This window comes from Gekko japonicus, unplaced genomic scaffold (assembly GCF_001447785.1).
Source record: "Gekko japonicus isolate JY-2015 unplaced genomic scaffold, Gekko_japonicus_V1.1 scaffold2010, whole genome shotgun sequence".
NCBI lineage: Eukaryota > Metazoa > Chordata > Lepidosauria > Squamata > Gekkonidae > Gekko > Gekko japonicus.
Genome location: NW_015177078.1, coordinates 111360 through 122950, shown reverse-complemented (window position 1 = coordinate 122950; position 11591 = coordinate 111360). Strand labels below are relative to the sequence as shown.

The 11591-nt window shown below is 39.7% G+C and overlaps 1 protein-coding gene across 1 annotated transcript in view; it reads left to right on the top strand.

Annotated features, from left to right (window-relative positions):
• The window catches only part of PABPC1 (poly(A) binding protein, cytoplasmic 1), an 11568-nt gene extending 1440 nt beyond the window's left edge, over positions 1 to 10128 (top strand). Inside the window, 14 exon segments of the mRNA XM_015428251.1 lie at positions 1114 to 1307; positions 1402 to 1531; positions 2965 to 3105; positions 3563 to 3657; positions 4077 to 4214; positions 4297 to 4392; positions 5520 to 5792; positions 6015 to 6105; positions 6224 to 6334; positions 6509 to 6663; positions 7272 to 7356; positions 7858 to 7988; positions 8081 to 8174; positions 9901 to 10128. Of these exon segments, the coding sequence (XP_015283737.1) occupies positions 1114 to 1307; positions 1402 to 1531; positions 2965 to 3105; positions 3563 to 3657; positions 4077 to 4214; positions 4297 to 4392; positions 5520 to 5792; positions 6015 to 6105; positions 6224 to 6334; positions 6509 to 6663; positions 7272 to 7356; positions 7858 to 7988; positions 8081 to 8173 (1733 nt within the window). The 3' untranslated portion in view covers position 8174; positions 9901 to 10128.
• The last annotated feature ends 1463 nt before the right edge of the window (positions 10129 to 11591 follow it).

The window sequence follows — 11591 nt, the reverse complement described above, 5'->3', positions numbered from 1 at the left end:
AGTCGGGGATGAAGGAGTGAACTTGCCCTCTCCCCTTCCTTTGCCTTTGGTAATATGGTTAAGAGTAGGATATGGTATTAGTGGAGTACAGAAATCAGACTTCTAGTGTTCAGGTTATAAAGGCTTAATAAAAGAATCATATACACACTCCAGATTAATTATAGACAGCAGGACTGAGCAAAAGATGGAAAATAACATGGCAGACTTCAGTCCATCTTATCCTTACTATGCTTATCCCTGACTGGTGTAATTAAAGGAACAGGCACAATTCTTAAAGGTACAAGCCCTCAGAAGTTCCATTACCTTGAGTTAGAGGTTTGGATTTCATCCCATTGTGTGCTTACATGTGGTCAAAATGGAATCCGAGGGAGTCCTTCATGCCAGCTGGCATGTCTAGAGATGTGAGCAATGCTGGAGAGTGCTTCCGTTTGGGGACCAGAGAATTTATAACCTATGCTCCTTGTAGTTGGGATGTTTTCAGCCCTGTTTTCAGATTTTTGGTAATCCACACCCTATTGCCTTGTTTATTGGATGCTGTTGCTTATATATTTGACTTGCACTGTGTAATCTTCCTTGAGTTTCAGTGAGAAAGGTGGACTATGAATCACATAAATAAATGTTTGTCCCTTCCTGTTTGAAAGGGAAAGGTGGCCTAGCTATCCTTTGGTATTCTCTCTGGTATGGGTGTGATCTCTCCCTCCTTTGATCTTACACTGGCAGAGCCTGTTGGCATGTCCATTGGCTTGATTGTCCTTAGCTGTCCTTAGTTTGCAGCCTGCTTGTTTGTTCCTAGTGTCTTCTTAGCCCTGGGAGATTGACATTGCTTTCTTACACCAGTCCCCCAAAGCTGGCCAAATACAGTGATCTTTTACAGAAGACTGTGGACTGAAGAGCCATTCTTCACATAGTCCATTACCCAGAATAGTGAAATGCTTACTGAATATCACATTGCCGGAATAGTGGGTGAATTTTGTGTCGTTCAGGAAAACAAGAGAAACTTGAATCATGTATGGGAAGTTAAGAATAGGTTTCTTAACTGAAAGGCTATCAAATGTCATATTTGCTTTGTCCTGAGATTAAAATAATTTAATGTGAACTGTTTTGTCTTTGCAGCTGAACGAGCTTTAGATACAATGAATTTTGATGTCATTAAAGGAAAGCCAGTGCGTATCATGTGGTCCCAGCGTGATCCATCTCTGCGTAAAAGTGGTGTTGGAAACATCTTTATTAAAAACCTGGACAAATCAATTGATAATAAAGCTTTGTATGACACATTTTCTGCTTTTGGAAATATCCTGTCTTGTAAGGTGAGCTGGACAGAATGTAGAACGTTATTAATAGCATCACGGTTAATACAATTGCATTTGCATGGTCTCACAGGAGTCACAATATTCTTTGCAGGTTGTATGTGATGAAAATGGATCCAAAGGCTATGGATTTGTACACTTTGAGACACAAGAAGCTGCAGAAAGAGCTATTGAAAAAATGAACGGAATGTTGCTTAATGATCGCAAAGTGTGAGTACACAAATGTTTCTTCGGAGCCTTTAAAATTCAGAGGTCAAATGTCAACATGGAAATGCTTATTACTAAAATCTATAATCTGAGTTAGTGCAAAAAAAAATCACTTCACATAAACTAAGCGACAGTCCCATTCCAGAGATGTTCAGTCGCCTAGGAGGTTTGGCTTGCATGCTGTTTGCAAGAACATTCAACTATTCATTTGTGTTCCAACAGTTTGCATATGCTCTCAGTTGTATATGCATTCTCAGACTGCTCTCACAGCTTCCAGCCCCCCCCCTTCTGGTCTTTGCTACATTGTTTCCATACATTAAAACTTACATTTCACAGTGAGTGATGTATGGATGTGTGAGGTGTCTTCATCTGTTCTTTATACCTGTTTCACTTGGTGTCTATAAACAGGAAAAACAGACTGTTCAGATAAAGAATAATTCAGGCATGTGTATTTTTGATTTGTCATAGCTGTCTCCGCCCTAAAACCAAAGGAAAAATACCAGCTTTATAAAACAAGATGTCTATCCATAGGGGGATGATTATTTCACAGAGAAGAACTTTTTTCATTTCAGTCAATTTCACTTCATGTTCCTCTGTTGGGAAAACTCAACCAATTAATAAGCTAAATGAATAAACTAAAAATACGTGTTTTGAAAATGAAATTGACTAAGGATGTCAGTGATTAAGAAAGCCTTAGTTAATTCAGTCTTCAGTAGACTGGGCCAACATTCTTAATTGCTTAGTTTGGAGCAGTGCAACACTAGAGTTTAGAGACTTTCTTAACAACAAAATTGTGTGCCTTTAGCATACATAGAACAACAAGAACAGTATCTTGGCTGAAGAGAAAAGGGAGGGAAAGGGAAAAAGAAGAATGCTGTCAATCACAAGAAGAGTACATATAACCTAACTAGGACAGACATTCTGATCAGCAATTACCTGGGTACTATGCTCAGTAATGCTATTCTGGAAAAAGAAAACTCTGCAGTATTGCTTGTGTGTGAGTCTTTGAGGTGATTCAAAGTCTTAGTATTATGCTGTGGCCAGGTGATGCTAAAGATTGGTATTTCAAACAAGGTTCAAATAACATTCACTGTTCTTGTAAAGTTCTCAGGATTCCTAACCATAGCACATTACAGTGTGTGCAGGATACACAATGGCATGCAATGCCTGCCCCATTCCAAATATATTTGTATGTCAAGACAGACAAACAATTTGGATGAAGTTTAATACGCGGGTATTTCCGTAATTGAAGAAATACTGCAGTGAGCTGGAAACCACCTAACTTGCTGAGTGAGCTCACTGGAGCAAAGATGTTTTAAACATTTCAGAATGTTCTGCTTTATGATTACTTGAAAAGACTGAAGGCATATAAGCAGCTGTTCACCTTTTTTTCTAACTAGAGAAAGAGCTATTGAAAAAATGAACGGAATATTGCTTAATGATCGCAAAGTATTTGTTGGACGGTTCAAATCTCGTAAAGAACGTGAAGCAGAACTTGGAGCTCGGGCTAAGGAGTTCACAAATGTTTACATCAAGAATTTTGGAGAAGACATGGATGATGAGAGACTTAAGGAACTCTTTGGCAAGTTTGGTAATATCACTTTTTCCTATTAGAACTGAATTTTTAAATTATGCCTATGGGTTTTATGCAGCCTTTTCGATGAACATTCATTAAATATTCTTGCTTCTGTACCTACATAGTGTAGTTCTCTATTCTTGATGTTTTGGCTCACGCGTAGGAACATACAACACACTAAGTGCTTGTGTGGATGTAATGCTCCCAAACTAGGACTCCCACTTAAAAAGAAAATAGGGCATAACATTTTGGAAATAAAGGAAGCAGTATTTTTTTTTGCTAGTTCTCCCTTGCAGGCACCCCAAAGTCCTCCTGAAGGTCCACCAAAACTCCAGGAGTTGCATGATTTCAGGGGCTACACCAGGAAGAAGGGAAGTGGGATGGCTCTCTGTGAGCACTACTGCAGCTGCAGTACTTTAGGATCCAACCCCTGGAAACTGAATGTATGTAACAAATCTTGTGTGTCTTTTAGGGCCTGCCTTAAGTGTGAAAGTTATGACTGATGAGAGTGGGAAATCCAAAGGCTTTGGTTTTGTTAGTTTTGAAAGACATGAGGATGCTCAAAAAGTAAGTGCATGTACATTGTTGTAATTAATCACTGAGTTTTTGTTTTTGGATTTCTTTATCTTGTATATGAACATGTACAGCAATGCATGCTGAATCTGCCTTTCTGATGTGCCTTTGTATTCACTTGCACTGTTGGTTTACTAATGCAGGTCTTATATTGATGTAATACCCAAGGAATATTTCTTGTATCTTTCAAATGTCACCTTTGTACAGAAGTTCATTCTTTGTATGGGACACCTCTCCTACCTGGAGCATGGAAGCAGAGCTGCTCAGTCTATAGTACACTCTGTTCATATAGTCTGTATTCTTGATTCTTTGCTTTTTCTTAATCTCTTGAATGCTATGCTTCTCTTGTGGAGACTGACAAATGTGTGAAATTAATGACAGCAAACACTTAAATTATCCTTTTTTTTATGAAGGCTGTAGATGAAATGAATGGAAAGGAACTGAATGGAAAACAGATATATGTTGGTCGTGCTCAGAAAAAGGTAGAAAGACAAACAGAGCTCAAGCGTAAATTCGAGCAAATGAAGCAGGACAGGATCACCAGATACCAGGTAGAACTTGAACTGAACAGAATGTTTCCACTGTAGATTGTATTTCCTGCAAGCAGTACATGTTCTGTATTTAATTTTTCAGGGAGTTAATCTTTATGTGAAAAATCTAGATGATGGAATCGATGATGAGCGCCTACGCAAAGAATTTTCTCCATTTGGCACAATCACTAGTGCAAAGGTAACATCTGGATTTTCAACAGCTCTTATGATTTGACAGTAACTTGGTAATTTTCAGCTCAGAATGACTTTGTAGCTCTTCTGAAAACTAGCTGCTTATGTTTTTAAAGAATATCTTAATTTTTGAACGAAGTATATAGAAACAATTCTTTACACACTATCACAGTTGGTGAGTCCTCAGCACTCTGTTCACTCTCTTTGGCCTGCTGCTTGGCTTGCTGCCTGAGCTAAGTCAATGAAAAGGTCAGTTTCATGGAGAAAACCTTTAACTAGTTTTTCCTAACCTTGGATGGAGCTGTCTTGCAGGATTATCCTTGTCTTGTATGGCTTGAGGTGGGGCCACATATCCCAGTTTGATGGGGACCAATTAGTGCCCTTGGAAGGCAGGAACTTCCATCAGAGCAAAGGTGACAGCTGGTGGATGGTTTCCCTCTTCCCATCACACTAAAACTGGCATCATCTCCTGTAGTGCACCTGGGATCTGATTCCCCAGTCCAACATATAAATTTGGGTTGTTTCAGCATCAGAGTGAGCCTCATTCATAACACACACATAACTGTCTTACTACACACTGATTTTTTAAAAGCTTTTGACTGCTTGTTGCTCTAAAACTTTATGGGTTTAACATACCAATCCATGCCTTTTAGATCTTATAGATGAGATCTAAAGGTGCCTTTGGAATAGAATGCACTTCCTTCACCTAAGCAGGGGTCACTCACAGTTTACATAGATTTTATGCTTGAGCTGTACCCCACACTACTAGAAGTCCTCCTGTCCCTTAAGAGTAGCGTTTTAGGTGGACTAAGGGGAAGTGGGCAAGATCTGTTGTGTAAGTGGAGTTGCAGTCACAGTTCTTGGAATCCATTGCTACATTTGGCGCTATAGTTGCCGCACCTAGCTGCCCATGCCATAAAAAAACCTGTTGATTAACCTGCCCACCTGGTGAGCAAAATAGCTGCATGTTGACCCCTGCCATCTGAGTTGTTTCAAGAGGAAGCAGGCTAGCATACTATGGAAAGTTTATAGTCTTACAGTTCAGTCAGTAACATTTTTTTTAAAAAAACATTTACATCTACTTGTTCCCATTTCTGTGCTTGTTCACCTAAGGCTGTGTTTTTATTTTGGCAGGTCATGATGGAAGGGGGCCGAAGTAAAGGATTTGGGTTTGTCTGCTTTTCCTCACCAGAAGAAGCAACCAAAGCGGTTACAGAAATGAATGGTAGAATTGTGGCCACTAAACCACTGTATGTAGCCTTAGCCCAACGTAAGGAAGAACGCCAAGCTCATCTCACCAACCAGTACATGCAGAGAATGGCAAGTGTGAGGGCAGTGCCCAATCCGGTCATCAATCCTTACCAGCCAGCGCCTCCTTCAGGTTATTTCATGGCAGCTATTCCACAGGTATGGTTAAAATTCCTTGGTGTCCTTGATCAGTCTGAAATTGATACATCCAGAATGACTAAATAGTTGTAATGTTTAAAATAGCTTGTATGTGAAATGTATACAGACTTACCTAATGTTTGCAAATGACCAGTGTGATAATGTTATAAAGCAAGCTTTTTTTTTAAGTTTTAAGAAAGGGTTGATGGATAAAAAGTAATATTGATACCCTGTTTTTGCTAGACTCAGAACCGTGCTGCGTACTATCCTACTAGCCAACTTGCTCAACTCAGACCAAGCCCTCGCTGGACTACTCAGGGTGCCAGACCTCATCGTAAGTGGCTTGCTTTGCTTAAGGGCACTGGGATTTGCATAAGTGTCAGCTCGGCTAAGTAGAATTTGTTCCGTTGGTTTGGAAATGGACACTTAACCAGGAGCTATCTTAAATGCAGCTTTCCAGAACATGACAGGTGCCATCCGCCCTGCAGCTCCCAGACCACCATTCAGTACCATGAGGCCAGCTTCATCACAGGTTCCAAGAGTGATGTCAACACAGCGTGTTGGTGAGTTTGGAGTCCAATAGATAGAAAGAGGTAGCAGGACATTTGATGCAGGCTGCTCAAATAGTGCCTACAGATTTGAGCTAAATATATTTCTTAAACTAGAGGGCACAAGGAAGTCTATGGAAATGTGATTCCAACAGAGCCCCCTGTGTAGTCTAAAATTTCTTTTTTCAGCTAACACATCAACCCAAACTATGGGTCCACGTCCAGCCGCAGCAGCAGCTGCAGCTACTCCAGCTGTGCGCACCGTTCCACAGTACAAGTATGCTGCAGGTGTTCGCAATCCTCAGCAACACCTTAATACTCAGCCCCAGGTTGCTATGCAGCAGGTAAATAAAATTACACTAAATTTTATTGGGGGGAGCTTCAAAGCCTTAACTGATCCTGTGCCAGGCTAGCCATGCCTAAACCCATTTAAATCAGTAGGTCTAGGTTTTCCTGGCTTGGATAGGTTCAGGCTGTATGTCTAGTTTTATGGGGGTTTATCATGTGTCTCCTCAGAGCTGCAAAGAACATAAAAACTTGTAATGGCAGGGGTTCTTTTTGTCAATAAACAGGTCTAGGGCCCAGGATAGAAGATAATGCCGTTTAATAGCTGATATGTAATGGTTAGACTAGGACCAGTTTACTAGTTCAGATCTCTGTTCAGAGGTAGCAGCAGCAGCTTACCCAGTGACTTTGGTCCAACCAGACTCTCAGCCTAACCTAGTTCACAGACTTATTAAGATAAAGGAAGGGGACAACCATGTATTTAGACCTCCTTTCAAGAAGCTTATTGGGGGAATTACTAACTATAGTGAAACTGCTTTTTAAAGTATGATCAGTTGACTGCCTTTTAATGTGCAGGCATTCTAGTTTGCCAGGGTTCAGATTAGCAGACCATACCAAGATATTATCTGAGAACTAATTTAATATTGTGAAATGTTTTAAATTGTAGCCTGCTGTCCACGTGCAAGGTCAGGAACCTTTGACTGCTTCAATGTTGGCTGCTGCCCCTCCACAAGAACAGAAGCAAATGCTGGGTAAGTCATTTCTGGATGAGCCTGTGACTCTGGGGATGCCAATCCCACTGATTATGGTGGCATATGTTATTGCTAATGTCTGCAGAAAAAAAAATCTGGATGCTTGAAAATGTAGATGGTGGCTTCTGCAGATACTGTAATGTTAAACTCTGAGGGTACAGAGGACTGAGATTGTGTGAAAGCTAGAAAAATTAGAGAGTGTGGATTTTAGGTAGAAGTGGAAAGCATGGTGGAGGATATATACACTTGGGGTATATGCTTTTATAGTAGTCCAACATTCAGAAAATTTTCAAGATATGCGGTGCATGTTTAACATACAGAGTTGTTTAGAATAGCTTTCCAATTCCAGTAAATGCTAGTTTGAAGAATTACTTTTTAATATGCATCTAGTTAATATGCTGTATTCAGAGACATTTCAAAGGCAAATTCAGTCAAACAAGGTAGACAAACTATTTTTTAAGAGGTGTTGTTAATTCTGTAAACTTGTCAACTGTTTTCTAGGAGAACGGCTGTTCCCTCTTATTCAAGCCATGCACCCCACTCTGGCGGGTAAAATCACTGGTATGCTGTTAGAGATTGACAACTCTGAGCTCCTTCACATGCTTGAGTCTCCTGAATCTCTTCGTTCAAAGGTAGGTGGAAGTTTTGTGTCTATAATTTCATGTTAAGTACCAGTTACAGTTGAACTAGCTTACTTTTACAGAAAAAATGTTTTTGTAACTAGGTTGATGAAGCTGTAGCCGTACTGCAAGCCCACCAAGCTAAAGAAGCTGCTCAGAAAGCTGTTAACAATCCAGCAGGTGTTCCAAGTGTCTAATGTAAGTATCATAGAGAATATGTATTTATTTATTTATTTATTTATTTATTTTCATACTTATACCCCGCCCTCCCCAGTGGGCTCAGGGCGGCTCACAGAGGCAAGAACAACTTGCCATGATAAAACAATATATACAAAACAGTTTAAAACATATACTACATATTAGCTTCAAATGTAGTAGAAAAGGGTAAGTGTCCAGTAGCACCTTTAAGACTAACAAAATTTGTGGTAGGGCTTGAGCCGTTGTGAGTAACTGATCACTTCTTCAGGTGCCAGAAAGACAGCTTTGAAATGTGCATGCACCTGTACCTGTGTTGGGGATGATGTAGCCTCACAATAGAGGGGCTAAGGAGCAATAGCGGCTTGATAGTTGAAGTGCCTATAGTAATGGAGGACAAGTTATCAGCTGGTACTTTCTATCAGTAATTTATGGGGTATCAAAATGAGGAGTTTTCCTACATAGATCTCACAGTGGGTGAAGTTAAAGCATTAACTCCCACTTTTTTTTTAACTGAGTGTACTACTGTAAACACAGCTAAAAATGACTTGTGTGTAAGTGTGGGGGCAGCATCCTCTTGGAAAATAGCAGAATGGTTCTTCCCTTTAGATTTGAGATCACACTGAACTTGTCTTGTTCTTAAAACAAAACTTAGGTTTGTAATTACCACTAGAATTTTTTAAATTATGTTTGTATCATTTATTCATAGCCAAAACTTTGTTCCTGAGTTGCTTACAGTGAAATATATAAAACACAGTCATATGAAGGAACCACTGGAATCTTTTAAGAAATAAACTTACCAGCTGGGTTAGTGGTATCTCCAGGTGTATTTTTTAAAATACCCAAAACAAGTAGTAAATATCCCAGAGAGCAAAATCTCATTTTTAATATCATTAAGGCAAGCTGTGGGTCTAAAAACACACAACAGATCATCAAAAATACTTCAAGAAACAAATGTTTTAATCTGGTGCTGAAGACTTGGTGCCCTGTGGATGGATATGGGCATTTCACACAGTTCAGCACCACATTCTTGTCCTCTGTGGCTATGTATCCCACTTCAGGAAATTTATGTAGATGGAAGAGGACCTTCATTGGTGGGCAGCCTCCCTGGAGCAGATGGTCCTTTGGGTACCTTGGTCCCAAGCCACTTACAGCCTTAAAGGTGATAATTAGCATTTTGAATTGGGGCCCAGAAGCAAATTGGCAGCTAGTGCATCTCTTTCAGGATTGGTGAGATAATTCCCTAATTGAAGTTTCCAAACCATCTACATAGCCTCATCCCCCAAGAGCACATTACAGTAATCAAACGTAGATGTAATCCGAATTGACCTAATCCTGTCTCTCAAGAATGCACCATTCTGAATTAATTGCTTAATTTATGCAAAAAAGTGACACTTTAGCTTGGATCCATGGGAGCTTTTCCACATGTGGAGGGATTTCTGCCCACAGAGTGTAATTTTCTGATCTTTCTCTTTCTGTTGCAGCCTGAAATGCTGTTCCGGGGGGGGGGGGGGGGTGTCCCTCATCCCTCCAGAGCAGTACTTTGAAAGGTATTTTGAGCTGTAGCAGGGTGGAGGGGGTGACAAAGTTATGCTCTACTGGCAGATTTCTGCCTTTAGGAAAGTTCAGGAATGCAACTTCAGCAAAAGCTACAGAAGATAATATAGATGCACTCTTTTTGAAATTCAAAACATATTTCTGTATTAATAGATGGGTTTTTTCCTTACAGATGATCCGGGACTGCGCACTATAACTTCGCTTCACCGAAGAAAAAAATCTAAACATGGAAAAATTATTAAATATTGAGAAAAACATTGCAAAAATATAAAATGAAACAAAAAAAGGAAAGGAAACTTTGAAGCTTATGTACACAACAAGCGCCAGGACTAGCAAAACTGTTAGTCCTCGATTACCTATTGATTTAAAATACAAAAAAAAATAGTAAAAGGAAAAAAAACAAATTAATGTTTTATAAACCCGGGGGAAAAAATTTTCAGCACAGTACAAAAAATTTAAAGCATTCCTTTCTTTAATTTTGTAAGTTACTGTGGAGAAAAAAGCTCAGAATATCACTACTGTTATAGTTGACAGTACAAACTGACAGCTGAACACAGAACCATAATTTGGATTATAAAATTCTTGCTTTAATAAAAATTCCTTAAACACTGACCTCTTTGTATTTTCTTGGTGTGCTTCTAGTAAGGAGGTAAAACTAGACTATTATCTACTGTGTAAATTCAGTTTCAGATGAGATTAACCTACATTTTGCCACCGGTTAATGGCGTATCTTTGGAAGCACTAAAATAATTTGAACATCTCAAATTTTTTGCAACATTTTCTAAACTCACTCATTGTGCTTCAAGTGAATCAACATTAATGGCAGAAACGTAGATCTATTGACTGTTTCCATCCTGCCTCTGTTCTGCCGACATAAGGGAGGAGGGCAATCTTGCTGATTCCCCTTGTTATTTCATCCTCTTGACTTTTTCTCTGACAGTCCGTCCCCCCCCTTCCCCCAGGATGTCAGAAAGGGCTGCCAGGGGAAGAAGTGATCCACTTCTGCCTGTGGGATGGTATTAAGATACAAACTAAAAGCTTTACTTATGTCCTGTTTTTAAGGCGCAGGTTTGTTGGAGTTAATAATACAAAACTTGACTTCATCCTATTTCAAGGCCAGAATTCTTACCAAAAAGTTTGTTTTAAATGTGCTGAGCTTGCAACTCAAAACAGATTTTTTGGGTATTCATAGCAGCCTTCAAGGCTGCATAAAAGGAGCAGAGATATTCAACCAGATGGGTTGGCAGCAATTACTAACCAAACAGTATATGTGGGGTTTGTTGTGTGTAGTAGTTGTCATAGAGCTACTAAACTGATGAAAAGCAGAGTTGGCTGGGAGGACAGCAGTGTTGAGTACATAAGCTGTAGCTCTAAAACCAGCTTTTCTTATAACTGCTTGCAGTCTGTGTTGTTCCTTAGCTCCCGCAAGAGTTGATACCCACATTCTGAAGTTTAGTCTTTTTTTGTATAAAAAGGAACCTGGCCCACTAGCACAAGATTTGCTCTGTTTGCTTTGGGCACATTAAAAACTGACTTCTGTATTTTCTGAACACAGTTCCACATTCCCCTGAACATGTGTCATATAAGTAACTTGGTAGAAGTGGTTTTCAGCGAGTAGCCATGTTGGTCTGCGGTAAAACAGATTTGAGGCCACTCACCTTAGAGAACAAGAGTTTCAGGAAGCTCCCTTCAGAAAACTTACCATAGGCAGCAGGTGTGCCTGCCCTGGCTTCAAGCGCAACCACATTTCTGTATAATTATATGAATTAGCCCTTAGTGCCCAAGCACAAACTATAGCTTTTGTAAGACAAAAAGGCAGGCATTATGTTATCTGCCCCAACATAGTGTAAATTGGATTATAAG